The sequence below is a fragment of the Tilletiaria anomala genome (genome assembly GCF_000711695.1).
Source record: "Tilletiaria anomala UBC 951 chromosome Unknown K437scaffold_84, whole genome shotgun sequence".
In the NCBI taxonomy this organism is placed as follows: Eukaryota; Fungi; Basidiomycota; class Exobasidiomycetes; order Georgefischeriales; family Tilletiariaceae; genus Tilletiaria; species Tilletiaria anomala.
Genome location: NW_013546938.1, coordinates 19,175 through 47,148, shown reverse-complemented (window position 1 = coordinate 47,148; position 27,974 = coordinate 19,175). Strand labels below are relative to the sequence as shown.

Sequence of the window (27,974 nt, the reverse complement as noted above, 5' to 3'; positions counted from 1 at the left end):
TTTGGATGGCACGGATAAGAAGGAAATGTGCACGCGTCTCTCGAAAGAGGTTCGAGCCTTCTCCAGATTACAGAGACAGAGTGAGAGAAAAGTGGGCGGGGAGCTTTGTATGCTGGCTGGTGCTACCCCTCCTGGTCGTCATCGTCATCATCGTCATCGTCGTCATCGCTGACTTCAAGATCGTTCTCGCGCATTCTCGCCTTATCCACCTTGCGCTTGGTGCTGAGCTCTTCAAGCAAAACAAGCAAGTCTTCGTTCTCCTTCTCCAGCTCTTGCAGTCGTCGGACATCAACGCTTGGACTCTCGTCAACCGCGGCGGCCTTGTTCTCCTCCATTCCAGCGGATGCTGCCAAGGCAGCTTCCTCCTTAGCTCGCTGCACAACCTCGTCCTTTTCCTTCTCCACGGCCTGCACGCGCGCTTGTCCCTCCTCAACTTTGCGCTTCAATTCCTTGATTTGCTCCTCCAGCGCCTCGATATTGGCACTCGCCTCCTTCTCCACGGCCTGTACACACGCTTGCCCCTCCTCGAGTTTGCGCTTCAATTCCTTAATTTGCTCTTCCAGCGCGTCCATCTTGGCTCTCTCCTCCTTCTCCTTCTCTGCACCGCCCTGCATGTCCATCTGCGCCTGCGCCGCAACCTTCTCCTTGAGTCTGCGCATCGCCTCTTCCGCCTCGTTCGCCCACTTCTCCAGCTCAGAGTTCTTGCTCTCTGCCGCACTGAGCATCTCGCGCACGGCATCCAGTTCAGCGTTCAGCGCCTCCCGCGACTTGTTCGCCTCGGACAATGCTACTTCATGCCCGTTGTGTGCGGCGGACAGCTCAGCCTGCAGGGCCGTCAGACTGTCTGCGCTCGCTTGTGATGCAGCCGCGGCGGCGGCAATCTCAGTTTCATATTTGGCTCGCTGTCAAATAGAGATTCAAAATGAACATGCGTCTACCACATCGCCACCTGCGGACAAAGCACAAGCTCACCTGCTCCTCTTTCTCCTTTTGCGTCTGCTCGAGGTTCTGTGCAAGGTGCTGGACCTCCCGTGTCCGATTCGCAACTTGATCGCGCAGGGTATCGAGTTGCCTTCGTGCGTCCAGCAACTCTGTGCTTGCGGTTGCCGAGCTCGCAGAAGTCGAGCTTGGCTCAACGAGGATACTCTTCTGGACAAGCACTGTTTGGGCGTTAAAGGGCGATGTGCCAAGGTCATCTCCCTGTGCATAATCATCCATGAATGGCAAAAAGAGAGTTCACTCACAAAAGTTGTTTTTCCAAAATTCGACAAAGCCCCAATTGAGCCAAAGACCATCTTGCTGGTTCTCTGCAGTCGCCTCTGGGGCGTCCCCAACGCGCTCGAGAACATCGGGCCCGACGGCACGAAAGCGAGGATCGTCGCGCAGGCGGAGCAAGCGCACGCCAAAGTTGTCCGCGCCGATGCGCGAGTGCAAGATGGGATGCATAGTCTCGCGCTTCAACTCGCCTGGTTCGGTGTTGAACTCGTACAGGACACCAAGGACGAAGGTGCTGAGGCTCTGAATGAGAGGGTCGATGCCGGACGACTGTGCCACGGGTTGGATCAGCACCTGCATGTTGGCCGACTCGAAGAGGAAGTCGCGCACAGACGCCGGCGAGTCCCAGAGCCAGCTGCCGAGGCAGACCAGGTAGCCAACCAGGACGCGCGTCCAGCCTGCAGCGAGCGACAAGCCGGATGCGAGACCGCCTGCGGCCGTGGCACTGCGGTCTTTGCGAATAGCGTCGGCTTGCTCGCGTATCGCCTGCGTAAAGTTGCCCATGATGGTCTGGATGAGCGAGCTGCGCGGATCGTCCTCGTCTGGGTCCTCGCCTTCCTTTAGGTCGCGAGACGAGACGCGACCTTCGTGGTCGAACGCGATGTTACGAGCAAGCTTCTTGGCGCTCTCACTCCCCTTGACGAGACTCGTGAACAGCATCGAAGCGATAAGATATTTGTACGGGTCGAACCTTTTGCCCTCCCCCTCTGTGTCCGCAACGACCTCGGAGCTCGACGGCAAGGCCTTGAACGCATCCAGCAGCAAGCCCCCAGCAGTGACGGGAAGATCTGCGTCGGACTCGCCCGCGGCAGGCATCATGCTCCCGATGATAGCCAGACGCGCGTCGACATTGTCCGCGACGAGACTCTCAAACGCGCTGAGCGCCGCTGTGCGCATACCGAGCTGAGCATGAGCGTATCCCGCTTCGAGCATCGAGGGCCCACTTAATGCGGTGCCGATCAGCGTCAAGACCGCCGGCCTGGCAGGCAAGCGCGTGTACGTCAGTGCTGGCGCGGGTATTGGGGGTGCCGGCGCTCCTGCTGCGTCTTCGGCAGGTGACACAACAAATCCCGCTGCCGCTGCTCCTGCGTGCTGCCCATTCTCCAAATGTGCATCTGCATCCCCTTGTGGCGTCAGGTGTGGCGGTCGTGCGTCGGTAGACTGCTCCAATGCGAGAATCGGGCAGACGAGGAGGTTGGAAAACATCTCTTGCGTTGTGCGAGACGCGCTGAGCATTGAACTGAGTACGTGCAGCGCCTGCGACTTGAGGAGGACCGGTGCGGTGCTGGCGAGTGCCAGCTCGACGAGACATCTCGTCATGCCGCTCTGCAGCAGAGCATTCTGATTGTTCTCGCATTCATGAAGATTGATCAGTACTGAACGCCGGAAAGCTACTTGGAAGTCACCGAGTTGAACATTGTAAGTGCATGTTGCTCACCTGGTTGTTCCTCTTGCCGTCTCCCTGCCCGGACACGAGTAGTCCAGCGATCCCAATGACCAACCTCGCGTTGAGCACCTTTTGCTCGTCCCATTCCTGGAACGCGAAGCCTTCGAGCTGAGGCGCGTGTTCCTGCTCCGCTTGTCGACTCGGTGCGTCTCCGTGGTATAACGGTGGCGGCGGGGGTGGAAAGAAGAGGAGCGGCGCGAGCATAGGCACGGACATGGTCTCGCGAAAGTAATTCTGATTCGATACGTTGTACCTGAGCAGCGCCTCCAGGCCCTCGAGTGCGTCCTGCACCACGACGCCACCCTCGATGCGCCCCTCCTGTGCGACGACGTCGAGCAGTTTCTCAAACGCGCCTTCGAACGCGACGAGCTTCTGGATGTCCGGGTTGCCATGTACGAGGTGCGGAAGGAGCAGGAGCGCCTCGTTGCGGATGATCTCGGCGCTGCTGCCGGAACGCGCGCCGGAGCTGCTCCCGGACATGCCGCCGGGTCCGGATGTACTTTCGGCGATGCACTCGAGGATGGCGCCGCAGCCGCCAGGGGCTACGAGCACGTGCTCCTGCACACGCGAGGCCCGGTTGCGCAGGAGCGTCCCAAGGAGTTGCAGAGAGGCGAAGCGAGTATAGAATGCGCGCTTGGAGGATAAGAGGGGGAGCAGCGCTTGCAATGGCTCGGGTTTCTCGAGGAAGATGTCGGAAGATTGCAGGCTGTGTGATGGTTGTTGACGTGTCTGTAAATGCAAAATGAAGAGAGGCGTCAACTCCACACGCAAGCCGCAGCTAGGCCGCCTGCACACACCCTCGGCTTGGCGGCTACAGCTTCGCTGGACGCAGGCATGGCATCACACAAAGTGATACACATCTCCACCAGCGCTCTCATACACTCTTCGTCCGCCTGACCTGGAGGCTTTGCCGCCTCGTCTATGAGGACGTCAAGGATGGGTCCGAGCGCATGGTCGGCGACCTGCTTGGGATGGTCACGACTGATGCCTTTTAAGCTGAGGATTGCGGCACGACGATCCTCCGCGGTGGTTGATGCTGCTTCTTCTGTGGCACTTCTGTTGTTGCTGCTGCCGCTTTTCAGCTTCTCAGCGAGTACCTGGACAGTACCAGCTACCGACGCAACCTGTCCAGCCTTGTTCAGCTGGCTGTACTTTTGGCCGAGCCAGTTGGCGGTCGTCAGCATCTTGACTACTGTTAGGCTGGGAAATTCCAGGAAGAGTATGAGTGACCGCTTCAGCTCGGCGGGGAGGGCCGGTCTAGCTGATCAGGGTATCGATAGGATGCTCTCTAGAACGAACGGGGTGACGATGGAGTTAACTCGAATCTGGACTTGGTTGGACCTGCTGGGACCATTGTGCTTTGCAGAGAGCCACATCGAATGTAAGTTCCAACTCGCCCGAACTAACAACTAATAGCAGATATGACGGCACGGGCCAACTGCTCGCGAGCAGGAACCATACGTCTTCCGCGTTCCGTCTCCCCATGTTCACCCTGACTATACGAACTGGCAAAATGTCAGAAGCTCATTGCTCATTATCCATCCTGATCTTGGCTCATCAGGGCACTGAGCAAGTCGCACATCCTTTAATCACATCCATCTAGCGGCATCCCATTCCAAAAAGCTGAGCGAGCAGACCCCCCTGGATTTAAACTGGAAGCGCATCATGAACGCATGGTGGCCCGCCGTCTCTCCCGCGGCCCGCCGCGGGGCGCCTCGAACGGTCGTTGGCAGCCGATCCACACGTTTACATCCGCGAGCCGCTGATGCCAGCGGCAGCAGCGCTAGGGCTGGTGCTCCTCCTTGCCCCTACTGCGGTTGTCGCCGCTGCAGCTCCTCTGCCGCTGCACCTGGGCTGGTGCAATCGACATCACCTGTCCCCCAACGAAGCTTCTCGACATCCTTTCCGACACCGACTACCAGCCAGAGCAGCACTGGCAGTGAAGGTTACCGTCACCACCACCACGGCGAAGACGACGCGTCGCGCTTCCGGTTTCGCGTGCGCCATCTCAGACCCGTCGTAGGACCGCTGGTTCTGCTATCCATTGTCACATCGCTCGCATTCAACTATGCAGTCATACGGCGCTCGCAGAAGGAGGAGCAGAAAGAGCACACTGCGCGGCTCGCGCTGCTACAGAATGTTAAAGATTTGATGGCACTCAAGATGGAGGAAACATGGAAGCCGTCCGAGTCTCCTGCGGAAGGCAGAAAAGCCGATAAGAAGTTGCGCGAGCAAGAGCTCCGACTGGCCATCCGCCTGCTGAAAACTTCGCTGTCCCCATCTTCCGTCGGCCTGGACCCTGCCATCTGCGCCGAGGCGGAAGCGCAAGTGCTGCGCCAGTACTCCAGCAGCAGAGACGTCCAGCATCATCAGAGCTACGCATCCGAGACGCGCTGGAGCGAGGCGCTTTTTGGTAAACCGGGCGCCATGAAGAGCAGCATGCTCGGTGCGATCGAGAAGGCTAGCTCTGTCTTTCACGGGTGGAGGTCGGGAAGCAGCGCCGGGAGGGAGTCAAACCATCAGAACCAGGACGAGGACAGAGGGTGGAGCGAGCAGGACTGGGAAGCTGGTGGGTCACACGTTCTTCGACTTCCATCATTGTACAAGTGCCGGAGCTGACCCACATGTAACCTACCGTCCCTCTGTCTGCAGCGATCCAACGAGCACTAGAGCCATCGAATGATGCCCACGGTGTTGCCTCCACCTCTGTTTCAAGTTCAGAAAACAGTGCCATCACACCGACTGCACCTCTCTCAACGCCTGTCACACTACCACCAACATCGACATTGCAGACGACACGTTCCGCCGATCAGGCAGTCCACTGCAGCTCTACGGCGACTGCACCATCCTTGCTTGGCCCTGCGGCGACGAGCGTTGATCAACGTTTACGAGTACCTTTGCAAAGCCACGCTATAGCGAACGAGCAGGCAGGCACTCCACCGCCGCAGCCGCAGCCGCAGCGACGATGGTACGTCTAGCTGCTGCCAGCAGAAGGACAGACAGCCCTGCACCGTGTGCGCATGGGTACTTTGAATCAATACGTGCACAAGTGTGCTGTATCGTACATATACCACAAGATGATGTTAAGGGGTGCAATGGCTTTGCCCTTTCAACGGAAGATGGGGCGCTTTGCATGTTGCCGCTGCGTAACGTTCGTCTGGGCCGATGAATTTTTCCTGGGGGTGTGCGCCATTGGCGTCGATCTGCTTGTTGTAAGGACTAATATTGTCTTCAGAGCTTCGGCAGCTCGGACGCACATGCGGAGCCGCAGATTCCATTGGGTTCAATAAGCGACGTCTCTCGGGAGAGTGTGTGCACAGCCGATGGATGTGCATCGAAGATACGACACTGGGGCAAGAGCCAGCTGTTGATGTAGCGGAGGTGTTGGCGACGAAAATTGGCATGCTGCAAGCCTTCAAGATCGAAGTAGTCCTAAGGCCGCGTATTGGGTATGATGAAAAGAGTCGCTGCGCTCAAGGTACCGGGGTCAGCGCCGCAGCGCAGAATCGATGTGTGGCGGTCTTGTGTCTGCTCCATTCTGGCTTGACTGGCAGATCTTGTGAAGCGACCAGTGGATGAGGAAATCAGAGTGTTTGCTAGTGACTTGACCTTGGAAGTATTTTGACAAGGGGGCGAGCAGGTCTTCCCAAGCTATTCAAGAGTGCCTGAGTTCCTCCTTGAGCCTGTTAAGCTGCGTGGTGATGACCGTGTTCCCTGCGGCGGCTGAGACGTCATGCTGCGGCTGTGTGGCACCGTCGGCACCTGCGCCCTCTCGCGCAGCGCCGTCATCCATCTCGACGCTCCCAAACGCAGCGGCAGCCATCATGGCTTCGTGCGCATTCTTCGGCCCGGCGGACGGCACGCCGCCCGTGCGCTCCGAGTAGGCGTTGAGGAACCAGCCGATGGTATCGGCTACTTGCGCGTGCGAGACGCTCGTCGGCGCGTACTTGGGCGTCAGGCGCAGCGGCGGAGCGAGCGGGGTGTCCATTGCGCCTGGATATCTGAAGGTTGAGCTGCCGCTGCTGCTGTAGCTGATGCTTTAGCTTGTGCTTGCTTCTTTGAATTGACCCTTGCTTCAGAGTTCAGTGGACGTCGCCTGCAGAAGTTGCATCATCCCTAGTTTTGGCTCACGAACTGGTCGACCTGGCTCAAAAAAATGTGAAGTGGAACTTTAATGGCCAGCCTTCTTTTCTTCTGCTCTTTTCAGGGTCCTTTCTTTTTTATTTTACTTCATGCGTGGCGACGGTTACAGGACGGGGTTAGGGTTGTTGACCACTAGCACACCACCGCGGTGATGAGCTCAAATCGTCCGCCAAGTGAGTGATCCCAGAAGCCCTCCCACTCCGGGAAAGTTCCCTTTGAGGCTTCGACCCTCCTTTGCATGCTCTCTCTCATCTTCGCTTGAGAGTAATCGGCCTGCCCTTCTAACCTGCAGGCAGGCATAACTCACAGCCGACCATCGCAAGTGGAGCTGGTGATCGCCTGCGAGATGGGGAAAAGGAGTGCATAATGCCTCCTTGCAGTGCACTCCGACCACGGCCGTAAAACAAACGCCTGTCCATTCCTCAGTCCTACTATCCAAGGCAACGCTGAGCAAAGCTCGCTCTCGCCGCCATGCCCGTCGCAGGGCCAACCAACGGTAAAGTCGCAAGGTCGCCCTCGCCACCTTCAGAAGATGGAGAACTTCCCTCTGAATCAGAAGAGGGCGAGCTTCCTTCGGATCACTCACCCGAACCAGGACTTGTCACCTGGCGCGTCCTCCCTTCACCGCCACGGCCGCCGCTGCCGCTTGTGGAATACGGACACGAACGAGGGCAAAGGCACTCGCTCAGCGCTGTGCCTCCTCGAGGTGCAGCATGGACTTTCCATCCACCTTTGCCCACGTATCATGGGTCACCACCGCCGCCACCACCGCTGCCTCCCGTGCTACTTCCGCCTGGCGCCCCTCAGCCTCGGACGCCTCCAGGGCCGCCGCCGCTACCACCGCCACCTCTAGTGCCTCCATCACATGCGCACGCATGGGCAGATAGCGCTGCATACTCGCAGTCGCAAAACCTACCGCCCGTGCACGTTTCTGCGACTCATTCGCGGTGGCAGTATCAGCAGCACTACACCCCACCGCTCGCAGCACCGGGGCCCCCACCCATGCGACCGTCCGCACCATTATACTCGTTGAATTACCCAACAGCGTCGAACGGAATTTCTACTACTGATCTGTCACCATTTGCTCCAGTCGCTCATCCAATGGTACCGCTTGCTCGATCGCCGAGTTCTTTCATCGCAGACCAGCGACATGCAACCGCGGGTCCGGAGGGTAGATTCTTGAGCGAAACACAATTCAGCCAGCAACAGCAATCGCAATCGCAACACCAGCAGCAACAGCACCAAAAGCAGCAACGAAAGACGATACCTGCCAAGCTGTCGAAGGATGCACAGGAGCAGTGGCTCAACCTCCTGGTTGTACGCGTGGAAGCGATCATCCTCAACCAGCAAACGCTTCCTTTTGCGCTCGGTCGAGTTTATCCTCCTGATGCACCTCTGCGCATCATCTGGCAGCCGGCGCGGCCGAAGCCGGGCAGACCATGGCTGCACATTCTTCCTGCGCCAGTCGGCAAGAACACCAAGCAGCGCCATAAGCTGGACAAGCACGATCCGCCGCAGCTGCTCGTGCGTGCTTCCGTCAATCTGCGCGAGATCTTTCAGGCACTCGTCCCTGAGCGGCCGGGCGAGATGGTAGAGGGCTACTACAAGTATTTGAAAGACATCGCGTCATCGTACCCCTGGGAATTCACACTCCTCGCACTAGGCACGCTGCCAGAAGCGGAAAAGGAGGCGGAGGTGTTAAGTAAGCTCGTCGTCAAGGCTTATGAAGAAAAGGAGAAATTTGATCAGGAGAAATTGCTCGAGGCGGCAGGGCAAGCTCCGAACATCCACGGCCCCACGATGCCTTCCAGTCGCGAGCCGTCACAACACGTGCAGACCCTAGCAGGTCCCTCGGAATCCTTGGCATTCGGACCTGAACCCGGAGCGTCGCCTGCGACGACAGAGACCGAGCTGAGCCTCGCCAGGTGCCGCGAGCTTGTGCTGCGATGCAAGCTGCTCAATGTGGATGCAGACTCGGTCGTACAGCATGGCTTCGTGCCGAGCATGGTCGCAGAGATCGCGCAGACGCTGGGCGCACCGTGCTCTTTGCTGCCCTCCACCTCCGCTTCTGCATCTTCCGCCGTTAGCGTGTGCACACCGCAGCCGCCATCGCCACCCTCGCAAACTGGTCACTCGTCGCAGAAGGGAAGCACGAAACCACAGCCTGCAGCTTCGAGCACGCGGCTGAATGCCGAGGAGCTCCGCAAGGCAGCGCTAGCTAGCATGAAGCGCAAGACAAGTCTGAAGCCGGCGGCAGTTTTCCCTACGAAAATTGTCAAAGAAGGAGACTCAGCTGCAGCGCCGTCGTTCGATGAGATCGACAATATGCTCTCGGAGATCGCCCTTAAGTCCAAGCTTCGCAGCTCACGCACGCAAAGCGTTCCTTCGCAGCAGATCGATTCCGTCTCAGATACTAGCGGCATACCCCATGTCTCTTTCGATGGCGACGACTTTGCTGCTAGCGTCCAGCAAGTAGGCACGAGTTCTGCTGTGATCGATAAAACACATACACCCTCCTTGTCCCCGCCCTTTGATATTGATTCCAATGTGCGAATGGCCAGCCGCGCTGCCAGCGACGCAGGCGGAGGCGACGATGGCGCCAGCGACGCTGACAGCGAGGGCACCGACGGAATCATGATCATTTCGCCACCGCTCAAACCAGTCAGTTTACCTGTTGAAACGGTACCCTCAACATCGACATCAGCAGTGCATAGCAGGCAGCCGAGCCCATTGCCCCTACGGAACAGAGGTCCTGCGTCTGCGCCTCCGCTCCCACCGCCTCCCGCAAGGCAGCTCATGTCGTACGCGGATAACTTCGGCGCGTTTGCATGTGGCGCGCCTACTGGAGAGGTTGACTTCAGCGCACCCTTGCCTACCATCGAAAGCACCCCCGCTCCTGCCCTCGCACGCGTCGACTCTGGCTCGCAACAACAAGGAGGTACGGTGATGAAGGGCAAGAAGCGCGCTCGGCCCAGCGCAGCCGAGCTCAATGACAGCACTCTATCGCCGGTGCCTCTGCCACGATCTACTCCGACTGCGACGGATGCGCGCTTCGATGGGGCTCTTGCATTTCATCGTCTCTTACCTACGACTCACCGCTACGGCCTGAAAATGATCATCGATGTGTCCAATAGCGAGGAGGATACCGACGACGCCGATGAAGAAGAAGACAATGCCGACGAACCAGAGGACGATGTACATCAGCGGCATCCTACACATGGCTATCGCCGCCTGCGACTGGAATGGCAAAGGACGTACTACAAGGCTTTGGTGGACCCGGACGATGAGGAACGAGAGCAGGAAGGCAGCAACGACACGCTGGGCGCATCGGTGGTCCTGGAAGGCGAGGCGTTGCGGTTGACCAGAAGCGTTGGCTTTTCGTCCTCGTCGTCCTCATCAGGAACGGCCACACCAGTTTCGGCACACTTTCCAAAGGTTCAAGCGAACGCATCTGCAGCTTTGCAGGCGCAGCAGCTGGAAGCAAAAGAAAGGGCCATCCGAGAGATGCGGGCCAAAATTATTGCGATGCAACAGAGGAAGAAGATAGCTGCTGCGTCTGCGTCGGGAACCACTCAGGCTTCACCTGCGCCTACGGCGACGGATGGTGGCGTGAAGCCGTCGCAGAACGGAGCAAGCGTGACGATGAACAAGAGTGCAGAAGAGGAAAAGATCGCGCCGGAGGCGGATCATATGCAACGTGAATTCACTGAGCGAAAGGCGGCTCTGCAGGAGCAGCTTAGATTAAAAGCAGAAGAGATGAAGTTGCTTCTTAAGCGAAGGAAGGGAGCAAGGAATGAGAATGCGAAACAATCGCCTTCAGGCCCGGAGCAGGGTCAGGGGCCGAGTCTCAACCCTGCATCGGAGCTACAACTAACGCCCTCGTCTCTTCCTGTAGTCGGGATACTGGCAGATGCCTCAGCAGAACACGTAGGGAAGGATATTGCTTTATCGGTCAAGGGGGGGAGCAGAGCGGAAGGCAGCACGGAAGAGCCCTCGCGTAAGATCACTTTCAGTAGAGTTTCTTGTGCGCTTGCTGCCCACTTACTTTGATCATCGGCGTGTGCAGGAGAAATGGTCAAGGTAAGCGTGTTTCATCGGATTCGCTGTATCTCGTCGACGATGCATTCAACATTGCTACCTTCCAGAATCCCGCCAAGCTAGGCGAGTCGCAAGACTGGCCATCCGTGAGTTCTTTGCTCCAATGCACCAGTTACCATGCCGCTCGCGAATCCCTTAAGGCGCTTTGGTTGGCATGGAAATTGCAGCTCCCTGGATCGACATCAATGAACAGCGTTACAAATCGTGAAAATTCTGAGCCTCCGCAAAAAAAGATCAAGGCCACCAAGAGCAAGGTTAACAAGAGCAAGAAGCGCCGACTCTGTGTTACCGAAGCAGAAGGGTACGTTTTTCCAGCGACTTCAGCGCAATCCTTGTCTTGCTGCGTCATTGAATTTGGTCCTGTGGCACATTTATCGCTCTACTAAGGCTCGAATGCTCCAACCCGGACTGCAAGATGGCGCACTTCGTCGACTTTGCTTGATAGGCCCGGCCGACGAGCCATGACGCTCTTGTCTAGTCTACCTCTACTAACGTTCCTTTCCACCAGCATCAACTCCAGCATGCACCATCATCAAATCAACTGGCACCTTCCCAGCATCTTCAGCATCCCACGGCGCGTGACATCCATGCTTGAGCCGAAGCCATCCTGCGAACCTGTCGTCTCAGCCATGACAGAGCAGAGTAGGCTGGCTCGCACCATAAGGGGCATCTGTACCATTACACATTGAATTGCACTGCATAAGCATTATGAGTCTTTTCCTCGGGCCCTGGGGTCCTCGCGTCTTCCCCCTCCTCGAAGGTTCGAGACACGCCGGGTGGCGCACGAGCTGTGCCTGGCGGGGCGCGGTTCGCTGTGGCCTGCTGCGAAGCTTGCAAGCTAGGAGGCAGAACCTCGTCGAGTGTTTCGATTGGCACTTCGCCCGTGTCACGCGCGGCTCTTACCGGCGACGCTTCCCTGACAGTGTGCTGCAGGCTTGCGGATGGTCCAAGTGAACCAGACGCGTGACCTGGCTCATTCTGCTGAGGCAGGTCAGGGTCGAAGGGCTCCCTGCCTGCAAGACCACGCAGAACAGCCAAAGCGCCGACCTTGCTGGTGACCGTGTTGGCATGCTCGCAGACAGGACTGATCACGCAACTGAGGCAGCCGTCAAGACAGGAACACGCCTCAATGACAGCGGTGGCGATGCGTAAAAGGCCGTCGAGGTGGGCAAAAGCCTTGCTGCAGACGCCCCCATTTTGCCCAGGCATATCGTAGAAAATCAAACGTGCCGGTCTCCGGCGTGCTGTGGGTTTCTTGCCGTACTCTCGCTCAGCGATCTTGCACTCGGTCTGCACATCGCCTGCTGCAGTGATGACGAACATCGGAGTCAGGCTGAGCAGAGCATGCTCGGCGGCATGGATGGCAGCGGCTGCATTGATGGTCTTCTCGGAAAGGGCGTTCACCAGCCACGCAGGTACGTCAATCCACATACCTTTCGTGTGTCGGATGTATGGCGGACAATCAACATCGACCGAGTCGAGAATGTTCGCCCTGCGATCAACTTTGAAGTAGCCCCAGATGCGACTCGAGATGGTGACCTTGCCAAAGTACGCCAAGACAGGGGTGTCGGTGAGTGTTCTGATGCGGTGTGTTTCCACAGCGTCAATGTCGGTGTGATCTCGTACTCGTGTGTGGTAATTGACGTCGGCCTGGTACATGCGCGCAATGAATTTCTCGTGCGACACTTCGCGGCAGATGAAGGAGAGACCCTGATGCATGAAGACTGCCCCCTCGAAAGCTTCAAAGATGGCTCGATCAATCTCGACCTCTTCCATAACCCTTGGGCCGCCCGCTCTCCCCGGCGTATCGTCGATATAAGTATAGGTGACCTGCCGAGCCCCGCGGATGGCCACATCCTTGCTCGGATTCGTCCCAACGTCCTCCCGAGAATGGTAGAAGCCTTGGCCGTCATATTCTAAGCGTGTTGAGCAGAGTGTTTGGAGTGATGGACCAAAGTATTGCTCGTCCTGCACAGGGTCGATAGGCATCTCCGAAGCTGCACATTGCAGGTGTGACTCCATAATGAAGTCGTTGCCCAGATCCACGGACAAAGCTGCATCGGGCTCAGTAAAGACATTCTCCGGGTTACGCATGTAGTGCTGGTCCGTGGGCCATGGCTCTCCGATCAGAACACTGAGACTATCCTTCTGCCGCCGGCCGGCTCGACCTGCTTGCTGACGGAGGCTAGAGATCGAGTACGGGAAACCGAGCATAATCACAGCATCGAGACTGCCAATGTCGATACCGAGCTCAAGGGCTGATGTTGCGACAATCCCCAGCAGCTGGCCCTTGAACATATCTTGCTCGATCTTGCGTCTGTCGTGCGGTGAATACCCCGAGCGATATGCCATGACCTTGTCTACAATATCATGACGATCCTCCAAAAGCAGATCGTTGCGCACCTGCCGAATCACGATCTCGCATGTACGTCGCACCTTGGTGAAGACAATGGTCCTTACGCCTCGTTCCACCAGATGGATAAATATGCGCGACACTTCCGAGTAGGCACCCACGCGTCCTTGAGCAGGATCTGCTGGATCGATGTATGGCGGATTCCAGATGACCCACTCTTTCTTGCCGGTGGGAGAGCCGTCATCAATAACGACATGGACATCCTCGATACCAAAGAGAGTCTGCATATGCTCCTTCGGATTGGCAACGGTGGCGGAGCAGCTGATGAATTGCACTTTGTGATTCCCCAGAGCTGTGCAGATACGTCGCAGGCGCCTCATGATAAAACTAACATGCGCGCCAAAGACTCCGTTGTAAGTATGCAGCTCGTCAACCACAACGACTCTCAAGTTGCGCAAGAAGCGGCGCCAGACTTCTTCAGAAGGCAATATGGCCTGATGCAGCATATCCGGATTGGTAAAGATGACACTCGCCTTGTTGCGGATGTCCTTCCTCAAGTCTCGGTCCGTGTCGCCGTCGTATGTTGCGACAAGAATATCATCCAGACCAGAATACTCGTGCAGTAGATCTTGTAATGATCGACGCTGATCTTGCGCGAGAGCCTTGGTCGGAAAGATGAAGAAGGCTGTGGCGTCCTGGTTGCTCTCGAGGGCCCGTAATGTTGGGATCTGATAGATCAGTGACTTGCCGGAAGAAGTGCTTGTGGAGACGATGACGCTGTTTCCGGCATCCAGCGCGTTGAGAGCTTCGGCTTGGTGCGTGTAGAACCGTTCAATTCCATTGGTTTGCACAAGCGCATGCACTAGCTCTTGCGACAGCTCAAAGTCCAGCTCGCCAAACTTGGCCTCGCGCTGTGGGAAAGTACGTCGGCCGCCCGGAACGATCTGGTCTTTGTAGTCGGATCGAGCTTTGAGTTGCTCAATGATCTCTTCGATGCTGTCTCGGTCGTCTGGGTTTTGCAAGAGGTGTTGGAATTTGAAGCGCTTCCTTTGTGGCGTGTCAACTTCCAGTTGTAGTCTCTGAGTTTGGTCGAGTTCTGGATCGACAGGAACATGATGCAGAGCGGCTTCGACCAAAAGCATGACGGGGTCCTCTTCCTTGACCTTGCAGGCGGCGAGGAGCTCCAGGACTGCTTGCTCAAACTTCGCATTGCGCTTCTTGATGAGTTTCTGCATCGACTGCGTGCTAGGAAGAAAGGTGAGAGCTGGTCTAAGCCTGTGCTCTTTATAACCTCGCGAGGGCGGGCCACGTCCTCGGAATGGACGCCTGCTTGTGGCCTTTGGACCGGAAGTGGTCCCGTCGTTGAACTCGAAAAGTAGGACGTAGCCTTCCCCCCGATCAATTTTGTCGCGTGTCCTCTCCACCTCCTTGCGAGCTTCCACCTCGGCAAGACTGACAAGTGGGGCACTGAACCCTCCAACTTCACTTGGCTCGATGTCTGCTTGCCAGCCAGCGCCTGCTGCAGGGAACCCGGCGAAGTCGACAGGAAGAAGCGGCGCTACTGAAATGTCTTTTGCTGTCTGACAATAAATACTGTCGAGGGCTATACGCTTGGCTTCTGCTCTCTGGCGGTAGGTGAGTCCATCTCCTTCCAGACCATTGAGTGGCTTGGCCCCGCCTTCGACCGCCTTGGCCCCTTCGAAATGCACCTGTAGAAGCTGCGAATCGACATATGCAAAGTTGATGAGGTCTGGACATAAAGACTTGATTTGTGCGAGGTCAACCATCTCGAGGGGCCTGAATGCAGGTAGGAATGAGTCAGCGTTCGCAGTCTCGGAATCTCCTGTCCTGCTCACCTCCTCAACTGCGCTTCCACGCCACTCTTGATCACGTCAAACGAGGTCACCATATGCTTCCGGGCTGAACAGAATGAATAGATGATATTGACAGCCTTGAACGTTCTCTCGAGTTGCACAAAATGATCAGGCCACGGCTCCTCCCTGGTGTACAGTGCAGGCATAGTGCTGCTTCTGCGATCGGAGAAACCTTGTCTTTCACTTGCCACTCGCTCTCGATGCAAAGCATCTTCTTGTTCCTGGAAAGCTTCTTCTCTCCCTTGATGCGACTGACGCTCGAGTGTAGCATTCCTGCCGTATCGGCTCATAGTGTGCATTACGCTCGACGGAGCACCGAGCTGTCCACTCTCATCGGACGGCCGTAAGAAACCGCCATCCTCACCACCTGACGCGTCATCGCCTACTCCAGAAGGCGCAACGGAGGAACGCAGCGAAAAGACATCCGGAAGCTGTTTTCTGGGGGGGAGAAGTTTGCTGTGCATAGCGCCGGCTGGTGGTACCACTTCCTCCACGTCTTCATTTTCGGACGGTGGCTCAGACTTGATCCGAATCACCTCGGGCGCTTTGCGCTTCCCGTCCATGTACTGTCGCAGGGAGCCGTCTGCTGCTGGTCGAATGGACACTTTTGCAGCCGGAGCACTCCACGGGGTTGCGACAATGATGTTGTTCACCTCTTCAAAATTCTGACTCTCCTCGGCTTCGTCTGAGCCTTGGGAAGGGCCTCCGCGGTCGACATCCTCGACCTTGATTCGAGAGCTGGAAGCCAACTTTTGCGGAATCAATGCGGACGCTTGTGTTTTTCGTCTCTCGTCCTTCCGAGCCCCTCGGGTTCGAGATTCAGAGGTGATGATAGCGTTGGCACTCCGCTTGCCTTGAGTGACTAGACTGTCTGGGCTTGGATCTCTTAACTGTCGCTTCTCAGGCACTCTCTCGTCGGGCATGAGTAATTGGCTTGCAGAACGGCGGGACGTGACATCACCGAAGCCTTGTGAGGTAATTCTAGCGCTGTTAGGCTTTGGCGGAAGCGATGAGATCAATGGTTTTGCAATATGCACCACAGACACGCCATCATCATCCCCGTCGTCATCATCATTGCCACTGAGCAGACCTTGCATCAGAGTTGGAGTCAGCTGCGAGTGACCTCTAGCAGCAACACTGGTGCTCTCTGTATTTCTCGCAGACGCAAGCTTGGCGAGAGAAGCAGTTGATGAAGAAGTCCCGACGAAGAGGGAAGAAGGGCCCGGCTGAGGGAGATATAGGCGAGACGAGCTGGCCCGGCTGCCAGTAGAGGCAGACGGTGCGAACGGCGGTGCCATGCCTTTCCCTCTCGCTCTTATTCACCAAGCGAAAGCATTGTAGGGGGCAATCACATCACCCGCATGGAACGCGACCGGCAATGCGATGCGAACTGACCTCATGATGTTGGTAACGTGGTGCAGGTCGCGTAGGGATGATAGATTGCGGCGACAAAATAATTTAAATGACAATGGCAACATCTGTGCGGAGTGCGCTCCTCCGTCCCGCGACATGCGGAGGGCGACTTCTTCGCGCGAGCGGCGCGAGCTGCCCCCGTCCATGCAATCAGGGTCGCGACGCGTTCACACACCATACCAGCTGCCCGACTCAACACATTGCAGACTCAAATGAACGATAACCTCCTTGAAGCTGGTTATGCGCAAACGTAGTCGGAGTGACTGTCGGACACTCTCCGTGGCGGTAGCATCGCGGATACAATAGGCAAGAGGCGATACTACACTCAGCATCTTGAGACGCCCCAGCTCCAAATCCATTCTCCAGCTTCTTCGATCATGTTCTCAGTCACCACGTGGCCTACACCTGGTTCTTTGAAGATCTTCAGACCTTGCATCTCCCCTCTTGGACCGGACGGTTCTTCCACAACCAGACGTCTGAGGAATTCTTCTGAATACTCCCATTTCACCAGCCGGTCCTCTTCGCCGGAGCAAACGAGGATTTTCTTGTCCCAAAAAGGGTTCACTGTAGGATCGAACGAGTCGTACCCGCGAGCCTGCGCGGGATCGATCTGCGCGATCAGCTGCCGCAGTGCGCCGGGCACCGTCGGTGGAGCATTGGGCACAAAGTTGCTCTGTGTGCGCCGCGCAAGCAGCTTGAGGTAGTCTGGCATCCCGATGAACGGGACCCCAATGGTGACACGGCGCTCATCTTTGCGAACCGTGAAAGATTTCCCTTTGTCAGCAGGCTTTCGTCGAACAAGGGGCAACTCAACTCATGCTCACCTGCAAGGACTTTCCAAGCCGCATGTCCACCTAATGATTTTCCGGTTGCGACCCATTGGGTGGCCACTCGCTCGTCATGTGGGAAGAGATAGGCCGGGAGAAAGTCAATCAGAAAACTGACATCGCGAGCGGTGCCGACTGGCGCAGATTGCACGTGCATACGATCAGCACGAATAGGATTGGAAGTGATATTTGATAAGAGTACACGCTCACCATACATGGCGTAAAGATCCATCGCATGACGCTTGTTGTCCTCCTTCCAGCCTTTCTGGCCCAGCTCGTTCGTCTTCCGATGACCATGATTCCGAGCATCAAAGGACACAACCAGCACGTCCTTCTGCGGGCCTGTGTAGCCTTGAGACGTCGTTTGCCGCTTACACCGATCTATGCGGTCGTACAGCTGTCTAGCAATATGCTCCTCATTATTAGCGCTGCCTGTCCGCCCGTGCATATGGATGATCACACATACGGGCGGTGGCGGGGCCGCCGAGGCGCGAGAGTAGACCGGGGTGAGTTCGTCCATCCCGAACACATTGATCGGCAGTCCACCAATATCAAACTCGGTCTTGGAGATGCTGCCGCCGTACTTGAATGCCTTCTTGCCTTGCTTCGATGATTCGCCCATCCGGCGTGGCTGATACTCTGGAGCATCGTTGTTGAAGACCTCACCATGTGCGACGCTGTTTCCGCTGCCGGCGCGGGATCCGTGACCGTCCGCCGCGGCTTTCTTTTTTCCTGGCTTGAAGATTGGCATTACAGTGGAAGCGGTCTTTCTGCAGCTCTTTTCTCTCTATTTCGAGGTCCTATGTGTGGGGGTGTGTCCTATCCGTAAGATTGAGCACTTGAGTGTCTCGAGAGCGATGTTTAAATGGGTGACATCGACTACACCAGGCTGCCCGATGTAAGGTTGTAGTGGGTCTGGTCGTCGAGGTCTGATTTTCAGCTGGCAGCACTGCACCAGTGTCTGGCAAACGCGTCCTTCCGCCTGTGGGCGCCAGGCAGCGCAGCGAGATTCACCACCATACCCCAACGCCTGTGAAGAATCGGGATCTCTTCTCAATTGATACATCTAGACCTGTGCTCCAGAAGACCTGCCACGCACACTTGCGCGATCGCAGCTTGCTCAGGCGCTCTCGAGAAAAAATGCTGTCCGTCAGCAGCGGTTGTGCGCTTCTGGCGCGCAACAGCCCCAGGAGTGTGCTGGCTGCCTCCTCTTCCACTTTGGGATCCATCGGGGCCGCAAGCCTTCAGATCCAGCAGCGGCGGTTCGGCCACGACCTTACGATCAAGCGCAAGACTGGCAAGCCGGTCATCGAAGCTGGTCCATACGGTGGAGGAAGGTGCGGGATATATCAGCCTCGGTATGACGTGAGGGGACTAGTCTGACCTTTTGTCTGTCACCTGCCCTGCCCTTTGCACCTCTAGGAACTCTGTCTCGGGGCATGTTGCGACAGTCTTTGGCTGCACTGGCTTCTTGGGCAGATACCTCGTGAGCCGACTGGCTCAGAAAGGTACGCAGGTCATCGTACCATTCAGGGATGAGGATGAGAAGAGACACCTCAAAATCATGGGTGATCTTGGACAAGTGGTTCCGATGGTGAGTGATACTTTTACCCTTGGTTTTCGCATTCTAACTTATCAATTGCATTTGGCACCATGTCACCAGGAATGGGACATCAGGGACGAAGGCATGATCGAGGAGTGCCTCCGGCACTCGGACACCGTGTACAACCTTACAGGGCGCGCTTACGAGACGAAGTCAGTCGATACATCTAACTGTCGCAGGCGGAGCATGTGCTGACGGATCCCGATTACTCTCGTTCTTCAGGAACTTTTCTTTTGCCGACGTCAACAGAGATGGGGCTCGGCGCATCGCAGAGGTCGCAGAAGCTTCTGGCGTCTCACGATTCATCCACGTCAGTCACTTGAATGCTGATGCCAACTCAGAAAGCGTCTTCCTGCGTACCAAGGCTGAAGGCGAGGAGGCCGTGAGGGCTGCTTTCCCTGGCGCCACTATTGTTAGGCCGGGCCCGCTATATGGACACGAAGACAGACTTCTCAACAGTATTGCTTCGTGGCCGATCACATGGCACATCAACTACGGTCAGACCCGTTTGCGCCCGACCCACTCCCTCAACGTCGCCCAAGCCCTCGAACTTATGATGGATGCCGACAACACGGCCATTGGCCAGACGTTCTCGCTCGCTAATCACCGGACTTACACCATCAGCGAGCTGATGCACTTGGTCGAGTCGCTCACGATGAACAAGATCGTGCGCCAATCAGTCAACATCCCCAAACTTGCTATAACGGCGGCCGCAAAAGTAGGAGACCTTGCCTGGTGGCAGATGCTCAGCCCTGACGAGCTGCAGAGGCGCTACATGGACGACAAGCCAGATGCGCCTGGAACCAAGAGCTGGGCAGACCTCGGCATCGAACCGGATGTGCTCGAGGAGATTGCGATCGTCTACCTCAGACGATACAGGTCACACCTCTACTTTGAGCAGCCGGTCGAGAACAGCGGGTTGCGCTTGAAGAAGGAGCCATACCGAGTTGTGGACTAGATCCTCAGTGTAAATCGAAGTTTCAGCACAATGTGATCTAATGATCATTGAGGTAGGAGGAAGGTCATGGAAGTTATTGGATTGATGCAACGTGTCTCGAGGCCGCATATGTACAGGCCACATCTCTCTCCGTACAAGCAAACACGGCCCTGAGGCCAAGGCAGGCATGCTCTCTGGCCTAATTGGAGCGTGCGCATCTTGCAGGAGCACTTCCACCCTCATTCTATCAAATCACTGACCTCGGAGGCAAGGACGAATGGGGCCTCTACTCATGACACATCTTGCCAATGGGCCGGTAAAGCGTGCGCCCTCATCTCAGGGTCGACCTGGGCGTTGTCTTCCCCCATTTTTTTCTTTCTTTTTTCGGAGGTCTCTACCATCAGTCTGTCACCACTTGTCGATGCTGGAGCCTGGGAGCCATTGGGATGTGTTAGGTTGAGGGGGGGAGGGGCTAGGGTGGGTCGGCAGTGTACTTGTGATCTCGTGAGTGTCTATAGTCGAGTGCACCACCGGGCGGCGCGTCACGAACTATCGTCTTTTTACATCGTCGTCCGCACAAGTTGCGACGCGTCTCGTAACTCGTTGCAGTTTCCTGATCTCTCCCAGACAGCTTGAGGTGTGTCTCGTTCTTAGGAAAAGCAGAGAGAGCCTATGTATCGCCACTTGTCGCACCGTAGGGTAAGATTCTACGGACACGAGGAATCCACACTTACGTTTCCATCGTGCCTGTGATCCCAGCTCGCCGCCAGTCGCAAAGGTCGCGACAGACGATCACGCCAGAGGCTGCCATGACTCGCGCGACCAAACGGCTACGATCAGAGACTAGCTCGAAACAGCCCAGCGAGATGAAGCCCAATGATGAACCTAAATCCCAAGAAGAGGCTTCCAGTGAAGCACGCACGGAGGGTGCTGGGGCCGACGTGGCCGACAAGAAGCATCAGAAGAAAAAGGCAAAGGTAAATCAAGGGAGACCGACACCACTTTGTCCGACTTGACGGTTGGTCACTGACCTGTGGCTCTGTCGTATGCGGCAGACATTCATTCTGAGCGGCATGTACTCGAACGACTACAAGATTGGATCGGCAGACTTCACTACCAGTAGCGACAACACGGACTCCAAAATGGGGAAAGCCGGGTCAGCCGAGCCAGTCCGGGACATGAGAACCCGGGTACGCGAGGCGGCAAGGGCAGCAAAGGAATTGCACAAGCAACCTGCACCACGCGGTGGCATCAAAACGCGTTCGTGTGCACAAAAGCCCGAAAAAGGGCCTGCTCTTCCATTTCCCATTCACTGGGGCGAGCATCTTCTCCAACGTCGCGCCGACTTCCTGCTCCCCGAATACTTTCTTGAAGAGGAGGAGGCAGTGCGTGCACGACTGGACGCGAAGGCCAAGCCGGAGCCTTACAGAGAGATTCCACGGAATCAATATACCTCACGGCGCAAGCTGCAAGCAAATGCGGCCGTGTGCCAGTGCAAGCCCGATTCGCGATGCAGGGATGAGTGCATGAATCGGCTGATGCAGTACATCTGCGATCCCAAGACCTGCCCATGCGGTGAAAATTGCACGAATCAGCGCCTTGGAGTACGAGTACCACCAAAGTGTGAAGTCGTCAAAGTGAGTCGAAGATTCCCCTTCCCGATGGGACTATGTGATGCTAACCGCCGCTTCTTTGCGCCGAAGTGCGGTAAACGGGGGTTTGGCCTCAAAACGAAAGAGCCGCTCAAGAAGGGTCAATTAGTCGACGAATACCGCGGAGAGATTATCGACTTGCCAGAGGCAACGCGACGAACCGTGAATATCTACAAAGAGAAAGGGAACTTTTACCTATTGGATTACGACGCAGCCGCGGGCGAGGTGCTAGACAGTGGAATGAAGGGCAATCGAACCAGATTTGCCAACCACAGTGTGAGTCCCTTCCGAATGCTAGATGTGCGAATGAATGTATTGATTTCTGAAGCTTGTTCTTACAGTGTGATCCAAACTGTCACATGCAGAAGTGGATCATATGCGGGACTGGCGAGCAGCTCAAAGCCGAATTCGAGATTGGTCTCTTTGCTAGTCGTGACATCGAGGCGGGGGAAGAACTCACGTATGACTATGGTAAGTCGAATCCATGCGTACATCGGTCCATTGGCTGTGTCTCACCAAGTGTTCATTCCGCAGGCTGGTCCATGTTTGTTACTCGCAGCATGGATGGTGAAGTGACCGACAAGGGTACCCCGATCACTTGTCATTGCGGGTCAGAGAACTGCTCAGGAGTGCTCGGCGGAAAAAAGGCTTTGAAGCCATCAGCAGTCGAAGACAAAAAGAAGAGCAGCAAGAAGAGTAAGAAGAAGCGGAAAAGCTCAGCTTCAAGAGCGTCGCATCTGCTGGACAAAGCGGTCAAGTTATCCGCTGGCGTTCTCAATGATGCAGCGAAGAGCATTTCTGCCGCGGTTGCCAAGATTGGCGGCAAGGCTAGCCAACGGGCTCATGCGATGAAAACGGTACAGACCTTAGGCCGTGATAAGACTGAACGCAAGGTCGGCCGAAGCGCTCGCGTGGACAAGTGGCAAGCTGGACTTCCTCCTGGAGTGCCTCTCAGTTCGTCCAGTCTTCATGAAGGCGATATCAGCATCAGTTCCGATTCGGAAAAGCAACTTCGAGAACCGAATCTACCCTCCCCCAAGGCGGTTGCATGCCCTCCTTCCCGCAAGCGGCCTTCGACAGCAGACCCTGATAAAGCCGCGGCGGCGCCAAAGAAACAGTTGAGGCCTGCTGCAAGATTGCCGGAGAAGCGTGTTGGTATTGCAAGGCGCGCGACCAGCCCACTCACCAGCCCAGAGAAAGAAATCTCACCTCTGGTCCGAAAGAAGGCGTTCTCGATCGTTCTTGACGACGATGTTGACGATGAGACCGGGTCAGACGCGCCGAGGAGCTCCCACTCCTCCGGTCTGCGGACATCAGTCGCATCGACCAGCAGCACCAGTGGGCGCGGGGCGTCTTCGAGGACATCGTACACGCCCGAGTCTCGCACTAGCAACAGTCCTAGCTCCCCAGGTATCTTCGGGGCTAAGGTCTCCATGCGTGCACGATCCTCGCTTAGATCTGCGCGTGATTCGTTGGTCCGCCAGAAGAGACAGTCCAAGGTTTTACAACTTTTGCGAAGCTCGCAGAGGAGTTTGTTGTCGTGATACATGCGAATGTGTGGGTAGAATACAGGTCATTTTAATATTGTCACATTCCTTGCGCTGTTCAAGATCTGCTCGACGTTTGCGCCTCGACGATTCGAGTCGGCCAAGCCGGCTTGCGTGACTTGCCTCGACGCGGCTCGTATGGCAAGGTGGTGGGAGGTTCTGTCATGCCGAGATCCTTCCTGACCTGATCAAAAGGTAATTCCCACTTCTCTTCCCAATATACACCGATCAGCGGTCTGGCTGTCCTGCCCAAGTTCGTCGCCCAGCTGACGAGTCGCGGCAAGAGGCTGAGCTCCTGTATGGAGAGCCGCGTTGGACCAGCGATAGAAGACAAATATGCGACGGGCAAGCCGAAATGCGCGGCCTCAAAGTACTTGACGACCGTCTCGCCCATCTGTGACACCGGCATACGGCAGAGTAGGTGATAAAAGTCGTGCGATTCACGGTACCGCTGCATGACATATCGAAGCTCCGTGTCATCGATATAGCGCACCTGGGAACAGCTTGAGTGATCAGCATGGGAGAAGAGCGTGCTTCGTTTATTGCCAAGATCGCTCACCGGTTCACGAGTGTCCGGTGACACGGCGCACCAGTCTAGCCAATCGACGTACGCCTTCCCAAATGTGCCTTCCTTCAAGCTTCTGAGGTAGTTCATATCGACCGTCTCCGAATTGATGGCTGGCCTTTGGATGAGAAGACGGCGCCCTTCGTCCGACTGCAGCATCTGATCCCTGAGTTTTGGTAAGAATGCCTGGCCGCTGACTTCGGAGAGGACAGCGATCATGTCGGCTCGCGCGGGCTTGTGAAACGAAGCGAGCGCTGACCCTACGGCCATGAATGCCCTTTGTACGGGTGACAAATGTATGTGTCCCTCATACAGCGGTTGCCGCTCCTGCGATGTGCCTGCTCCCAAGGAAGTGGTCGTTGACAAAGACGATGTGGCGGAGGAGGATATGTACCTGCAGGCGGCGCACCGGATCAACGTAGATGGTGACGCGTTGACCCAGTTTGGCCGAGCTGTTTGCCACAGGATCTGCACGGAAGAACGGACCATCTTGGCCATGGAGATATGACCACACTGTATGGCAGCGAAGATATGTCTAACCTTATGAGCAGGGAAGGCGGGAGCGGGTTGCCCGGTGAAGGTTCATAGTCATTGCTTCATAGGTGCTCGTTTGTATACCAAAGCCATCATCTCCCGTAGTCGGTTATTATCAGCCGTGTGCACATGCCAAAAAAACCTACATACTAAAAGGACGCATAATGCCAACACAACCCTAATTCCCCTCTTTTCGCCCACTCTGGACTTCCCCTATCAGTGCTTTAGCCGCGACCTCGACCACAACTCATGGCTGACTGTATCGACTCGGCTCCACGTTGTGCGTCCATTTGCGCACCGGAGTAAGGTGATGGCCCTTTGCTGGTGTAGCATATATCCTGCCGCAAAAACGAAAGCAAAGGGATTCAACGCGTGGGAGAAGCGCGCAAGTGTTAGAATCGTGGATATCTCCCGTACACGATGGGTGCGTCCGAATCGCGGCTGGACGAGTCCGAAGGTGAGTCAATGAGCCTGTGGTTCGGCCATCTGCAACGAGTTTGCCTGCTCATGCGTGTATCACTCGACTCTTCACAGCCCCACGGTCTGGATATCACGTCGTCAGGGTTGCTGCTGGCTCCCCTGCCCATAATGCGGGGATGTACGTCCACCGTAAACGCGATACTTCAAGTCTTGTCGTGGCAATTCCAGGCTGACACATTTGTATGTGCTTTTGCTGAATCCCCTCCAGAGAACCGTTCTTTGATTTTTGCGTCGGGATTGACGGAGTGACGCTCGAAGCAGCAAATGATTCAAATGACGGTGCGGGTAAAGACGGGCCAGGAGGCTCGTCGGGATTGGGCGCATGGAAGAGTCTAGAGGAGCGGGAAGGGACGCAAGTCGTTTTGAACGTCTGGAACTCCAAACGACAAGAGCTCCGAGATGTACCGATTGTGCCATCGCGGGTATGGTCGTCGGGCGGATCCTCATCATTAGCATCAGAAGCACAGCCTTCCCTGCTCGGACTCTCGCTGCGCTTCTGCGATCCGTCGCATTCGCTTTCGAATGTATGGCATATCCTCGAGATCCTCGAGGGCTCCCCAGCGCAATCCGCGGGACTGGTACCGTATGGCGACTTCATTATTGGCTGGACGGGCGGAGCTCTGCGCGGCGAAGGCGATTTTTACGAGCTGATTGAGAGCCACGTCGACAAGGCACTACGGCTCTATGTTTACAATTCAGATTACGATCACACTCGGGAGGTCATCATCGTTCCCAATCGCGAGTGGGGCGGCGAAGGTCTCCTAGGCTGTGGAGTTGGCTATGGCTTGCTCCATCGCATACCCAAGCCGAGCGAGGCGGCGCACGCGCAAGCGCTCGAGATGGCTGCCGCCGGTGACGACGTCAATGGCAATGTGTCTGCCTCTGGAGCTGCAGGCATCCAAGCAACGCCGCGGATGGGGTTTGTCGGGGCGTTCACGCAGGACGCCGATGCAACGCCAACGCAGAATGGAGTGCGCAGAATGGTAGATGGGCCGCCGCGGCAGCGCCATGAGAGTATAGCAGAGGAAGACGAGGAACAGGAAGCAGATGGAGGTCATGAGCATGACCAGGGCGTCACCGTCTCCATGCGGCACGAAGAGGAGGAAGACGATGAAGTGCTGTGACTGCTTTCTAATACAAGGAATACATTATAACTCGAGTATGTAGCTGCGTTATTCTTACGGTGCGAGCGGTGGTCGCGCTGTCGGTGTGATCTTCCCAAATGAGCTGGCACCGCCACCGCCCAAACCAGTTTGCGCATCTTCGACGGACAAAAGCGAAGCATTGGATCCACTGCGACTGCGATTACTCCTCATGCTCTCCACAGTAGCCTTGACGCTGCTGATGGAGACGCCCATATACTTTTTACCCCCAGACGTGATGGCGGTTTGCCTGTCTCCGTCCTCTGCACCGTCGAATGCCTCGACGCTGACCCCTGGCATTGCGCCCATTGCCGGAATGATTACAGCAGGTTGCGCTGATGCGAGTCTCGGAGCCGCCAATGCCGCTTGCTGTTCTTCACTGTCCTCGGTCGGTGTCGTGCGTCCTTTCTGATCATCCTCACCCCCATCACCTGATAGAGGCTTAGGCCTATGGTCCTCCAAATTAGCGCCGGAATCTCGCAGCTGCCCTAGTGCTCTAATGAGATCGTCGGCAAGTGTATCTTGATTTGGCGGATCCTCTACGATCGGCTCCCAGCCCACCGGCGGGCTGCCGGGTGGAGAAATGAGGAAATTTCGATCGGTGATGGGCACGCCCAGTGCCTTTGACGCAGACTCTCGTCCAGAAAAGATCTCGGAGGAAGAAGGTCCGTAGTAGACGCGCAATGTGTCATAGCTGTGCTTGCCCGAGGCCCCTGAAGCGTAGTCGGCACTTTTGCTGTACCGTGCCTCGTCCGCCAGCACTGTTTCTTCCGATTCGTCCTCGAAGGGTAACAAGAGCAGATCCAACTTCTCCTTCGCTCGTTTTGCTGCTTCTAGCTCTTCGTAAGCTACGACCGCCCGTCCGAATAGCGGCAGCGGTAGGTAGCTCAGCAATTTGCCATACGCATGCAACAAATCGAGAAGCGCACGCGCGAGTTCGGGCGTGTCGAAGAATTCAGGTGGTAAAGACGCAAAGATAAGCGTATTGGACGGGGTAACCCGCGAAGGTTCTTGAGTTGCAGTCTGGAGATCTGATACAGCGGAAGCTTGAGCATGCGCTTCTTTCCCTCTGCCTGCTGCACCACTCTCAATATCCGTCGGATTCGATGTTGTGGTGGCGTCTTCTTCACCCGGCCAGTCGAGAACTGCTTCCAAGTGGGCCAACGCCCGCTGTCGTGTCAAACCAGACAGGTGGCGTGTCAGCATGAATTGTTACGCACGAGGTAGAGCCGTGTCAGTGGCTTATGGGATGGTACCAAGGCGCGTGCCAAATTTCAGTGCGATATACTGGTACAGCAGCCAGACAGCACCCCAGCGAGCTTTTCTTTGGCTCAAAAGCTCACCTTCGTCCGTCCGAAGGTCCTTCAATATGGCCTGAACCTCGCATCAGGAGTCTGGAAGTCATTCCTCACCCTTCCGGTTTCGCTGAGCCCTGCCTCTTCGGGTTGGGCTCCATTGACGGCGATTTCTGCCTCATCCACATCTTCAGCGTCCTCGAACGCTCCGGGTGGAGCATCGGTGCGGAGGCCTGTGCCAAACGGGCCGATGCTGGCGAGAGGATGCCCATCAGAATTGGCACCACCGCTTGACGAATGAAGCGACGAGCAAATTGATAGTGCATCGAACAGCTCGTCTAGCGTGGGAGCACCTTCCCCGCCATTGGAAGGGACGACGATCCACATTTCTTTTGTTCGCGAATCATTATCTTCCTCTTCCTCGCTCCCGTACTGCTCGTCTTCACCTGATTCCGGGTTGTCGTCAAGCTGGCAATATAGGCAGGCAGATGGTGCACCTGCCGAAGCCATACTCTGCAAGCTCTCGGGAACGGATCTAGTGACTGCATGCAGGCTAATGGACGGATAGTCGATGGTAAAGCCTTTGCAGAGCGAATCGGCGTCTGCCCGGGGAAGGAAGCTCAGCGCTTGTTCCGTGATCCAGAGCGCACCCTGCGCCTGGTAGACGCTCGCTGGAGGGGCATCCCCGTTCGTGCCACCATTGCTGACACTGCTATCGTTGAAGCCCGGTAGAGATGGTTCCACCTTGATGCGTACGTCAAACGCAAGGAAGCGCAGGAGCGGAGGCAG

The 27,974-nt window shown here is 56.4% G+C and overlaps 11 protein-coding genes across 11 annotated transcripts; 5 read left to right on the top strand and 6 right to left on the bottom strand.

The window, feature by feature from the left end:
* Positions 1–10: 10 nt before the first annotated feature.
* K437DRAFT_258431 (uncharacterized protein) lies at positions 11–4,091 on the bottom strand. The gene is made up of 5 exons (XM_013386135.1): positions 3,520–4,091; positions 2,714–3,451; positions 1,245–2,616; positions 973–1,160; positions 11–902 (listed from the first exon to the last, which is right to left on the bottom strand). The coding sequence occupies exons 1-5, from the start codon at positions 3,904–3,906 to the stop codon at positions 123–125; spliced, it is 3,465 nt and encodes a 1,154-aa protein (XP_013241589.1). The 5' UTR covers positions 3,907–4,091; the 3' UTR covers positions 11–122.
* A 198-nt stretch (positions 4,092–4,289) lies between these two features.
* Positions 4,290–5,614, top strand: K437DRAFT_180736 (uncharacterized protein). Its single transcript, XM_013386134.1, has one exon. The coding sequence runs from the start codon at positions 4,388–4,390 to the stop codon at positions 5,339–5,341; it is 954 nt and encodes a 317-aa protein (XP_013241588.1). The 5' UTR covers positions 4,290–4,387; the 3' UTR covers positions 5,342–5,614.
* Positions 5,615–6,252: 638 nt separating this feature from the next.
* Positions 6,253–6,857, bottom strand: K437DRAFT_180728 (uncharacterized protein). The gene has a single exon (XM_013386133.1). The coding sequence runs from the start codon at positions 6,708–6,710 to the stop codon at positions 6,378–6,380; it is 333 nt and encodes a 110-aa protein (XP_013241587.1). The 5' UTR covers positions 6,711–6,857; the 3' UTR covers positions 6,253–6,377.
* Positions 6,858–7,087: 230 nt separating this feature from the next.
* Positions 7,088–11,664, top strand: K437DRAFT_258429 (uncharacterized protein). The gene is made up of 5 exons (XM_013386132.1): positions 7,088–10,862; positions 10,932–10,945; positions 11,011–11,049; positions 11,131–11,264; positions 11,351–11,664. Exons 1-5 carry the CDS (start codon positions 7,337–7,339, stop codon positions 11,403–11,405), a joined length of 3,768 nt encoding a protein of 1,255 aa, XP_013241586.1. The 5' UTR covers positions 7,088–7,336; the 3' UTR covers positions 11,406–11,664.
* On the bottom strand, positions 11,642–15,336 carry K437DRAFT_226999 (P-loop containing nucleoside triphosphate hydrolase protein; the record flags this gene model as incomplete). Its single annotated transcript, XM_013386131.1, has 2 exons — positions 11,642–15,113; positions 15,173–15,336. The coding sequence occupies 2 exons, from the start codon at positions 15,334–15,336 to the stop codon at positions 11,642–11,644; spliced, it is 3,636 nt and encodes a 1,211-aa protein (XP_013241585.1).
* A 1,556-nt stretch (positions 15,337–16,892) lies between these two features.
* Positions 16,893–18,280, bottom strand: K437DRAFT_258424 (alpha/beta-hydrolase). The gene is made up of 3 exons (XM_013386130.1): positions 17,641–18,280; positions 17,428–17,565; positions 16,893–17,353 (listed from the first exon to the last, which is right to left on the bottom strand). The coding sequence occupies exons 1-3, from the start codon at positions 18,050–18,052 to the stop codon at positions 16,929–16,931; spliced, it is 975 nt and encodes a 324-aa protein (XP_013241584.1). The 5' UTR covers positions 18,053–18,280; the 3' UTR covers positions 16,893–16,928.
* Positions 18,281–18,512: 232 nt separating this feature from the next.
* K437DRAFT_238543 (putative NADH2 dehydrogenase 40K chain) lies at positions 18,513–20,041 on the top strand. Its single transcript, XM_013386129.1, has 4 exons — positions 18,513–18,767; positions 18,853–19,024; positions 19,094–19,185; positions 19,256–20,041. The coding sequence occupies exons 1-4, from the start codon at positions 18,571–18,573 to the stop codon at positions 19,989–19,991; spliced, it is 1,197 nt and encodes a 398-aa protein (XP_013241583.1). The 5' UTR covers positions 18,513–18,570; the 3' UTR covers positions 19,992–20,041.
* A 1,107-nt stretch (positions 20,042–21,148) lies between these two features.
* Positions 21,149–22,269, top strand: K437DRAFT_226983 (SET domain-containing protein; the record flags this gene model as incomplete). Its single annotated transcript, XM_013386128.1, has 4 exons — positions 21,149–21,607; positions 21,674–21,898; positions 21,964–22,097; positions 22,182–22,269. Coding segments are annotated over 4 exons (906 nt in total), but the record flags the coding sequence as incomplete, so codon positions are not given.
* An 890-nt stretch (positions 22,270–23,159) lies between these two features.
* On the bottom strand, positions 23,160–24,321 carry K437DRAFT_275555 (Coq4-domain-containing protein). Its single transcript, XM_013386127.1, has 2 exons — positions 23,729–24,321; positions 23,160–23,662 (listed from the first exon to the last, which is right to left on the bottom strand). Exons 1-2 carry the CDS (start codon positions 24,230–24,232, stop codon positions 23,228–23,230), a joined length of 939 nt encoding a protein of 312 aa, XP_013241581.1. The 5' UTR covers positions 24,233–24,321; the 3' UTR covers positions 23,160–23,227.
* A 226-nt stretch (positions 24,322–24,547) lies between these two features.
* On the top strand, positions 24,548–25,900 carry K437DRAFT_258421 (uncharacterized protein). The gene is made up of 3 exons (XM_013386126.1): positions 24,548–24,725; positions 24,803–24,866; positions 24,957–25,900. Exons 1-3 carry the CDS (start codon positions 24,689–24,691, stop codon positions 25,870–25,872), a joined length of 1,017 nt encoding a protein of 338 aa, XP_013241580.1. The 5' UTR covers positions 24,548–24,688; the 3' UTR covers positions 25,873–25,900.
* A 4-nt stretch (positions 25,901–25,904) lies between these two features.
* On the bottom strand, positions 25,905–27,610 carry K437DRAFT_258420 (uncharacterized protein). The gene is made up of 2 exons (XM_013386125.1): positions 27,303–27,610; positions 25,905–27,060 (listed from the first exon to the last, which is right to left on the bottom strand). Exons 1-2 carry the CDS (start codon positions 27,570–27,572, stop codon positions 25,927–25,929), a joined length of 1,404 nt encoding a protein of 467 aa, XP_013241579.1. The 5' UTR covers positions 27,573–27,610; the 3' UTR covers positions 25,905–25,926.
* Positions 27,611–27,974: the final 364 nt, after the last annotated feature.

Coding starts and splice junctions, on each gene's coding strand:
- K437DRAFT_258431 (XM_013386135.1), bottom strand. CDS start 3,906: ATGCTGACGACCGCCAACTGGCTCGGCCAAAAGTACAGCCAGCTGAAC. Junction 2,617..2,713: donor ACGGCAAGAGGAACAACCAG/GTGAGCAACATG, acceptor GAGAACAATCAG/AATGCTCTGCTGCAGAGCGG. Junction 903..972: donor AAAAGGAGAAAGAGGAGCAG/GTGAGCTTGTGC, acceptor TCTATTTGACAG/CGAGCCAAATATGAAACTGA.
- K437DRAFT_180736 (XM_013386134.1), top strand. CDS start 4,388: ATGAACGCATGGTGGCCCGCCGTCTCTCCCGCGGCCCGCCGCGGGGCG.
- K437DRAFT_180728 (XM_013386133.1), bottom strand. CDS start 6,710: ATGGACACCCCGCTCGCTCCGCCGCTGCGCCTGACGCCCAAGTACGCG.
- K437DRAFT_258429 (XM_013386132.1), top strand. CDS start 7,337: ATGCCCGTCGCAGGGCCAACCAACGGTAAAGTCGCAAGGTCGCCCTCG. Junction 11,050..11,130: donor AGTCGCAAGACTGGCCATCC/GTGAGTTCTTTG, acceptor TGGAAATTGCAG/CTCCCTGGATCGACATCAAT. Junction 11,265..11,350: donor TGTGTTACCGAAGCAGAAGG/GTACGTTTTTCC, acceptor CGCTCTACTAAG/GCTCGAATGCTCCAACCCGG.
- K437DRAFT_258424 (XM_013386130.1), bottom strand. CDS start 18,052: ATGGGCGAATCATCGAAGCAAGGCAAGAAGGCATTCAAGTACGGCGGC. Junction 17,566..17,640: donor GGATCTTTACGCCATGTATG/GTGAGCGTGTAC, acceptor AATCTGCGCCAG/TCGGCACCGCTCGCGATGTC. Junction 17,354..17,427: donor GGCTTGGAAAGTCCTTGCAG/GTGAGCATGAGT, acceptor CGGTTCGCAAAG/ATGAGCGCCGTGTCACCATT.
- K437DRAFT_238543 (XM_013386129.1), top strand. CDS start 18,571: ATGCTGTCCGTCAGCAGCGGTTGTGCGCTTCTGGCGCGCAACAGCCCC. Junction 19,025..19,093: donor TTGGACAAGTGGTTCCGATG/GTGAGTGATACT, acceptor CCATGTCACCAG/GAATGGGACATCAGGGACGA. Junction 19,186..19,255: donor GGGCGCGCTTACGAGACGAA/GTCAGTCGATAC, acceptor CTCGTTCTTCAG/GAACTTTTCTTTTGCCGACG.
- K437DRAFT_275555 (XM_013386127.1), bottom strand. CDS start 24,232: ATGGCCAAGATGGTCCGTTCTTCCGTGCAGATCCTGTGGCAAACAGCT. Junction 23,663..23,728: donor CACCGGACACTCGTGAACCG/GTGAGCGATCTT, acceptor AGCTGTTCCCAG/GTGCGCTATATCGATGACAC.
- K437DRAFT_258421 (XM_013386126.1), top strand. CDS start 24,689: ATGGGTGCGTCCGAATCGCGGCTGGACGAGTCCGAAG. Junction 24,726..24,802: donor GCGGCTGGACGAGTCCGAAG/GTGAGTCAATGA, acceptor GACTCTTCACAG/CCCCACGGTCTGGATATCAC. Junction 24,867..24,956: donor CCTGCCCATAATGCGGGGAT/GTACGTCCACCG, acceptor AATCCCCTCCAG/AGAACCGTTCTTTGATTTTT.
- K437DRAFT_258420 (XM_013386125.1), bottom strand. CDS start 27,572: ATGTGGATCGTCGTCCCTTCCAATGGCGGGGAAGGTGCTCCCACGCTA. Junction 27,061..27,302: donor GGCTCAGCGAAACCGGAAGG/GTGAGGAATGAC, acceptor TTGACACGACAG/CGGGCGTTGGCCCACTTGGA.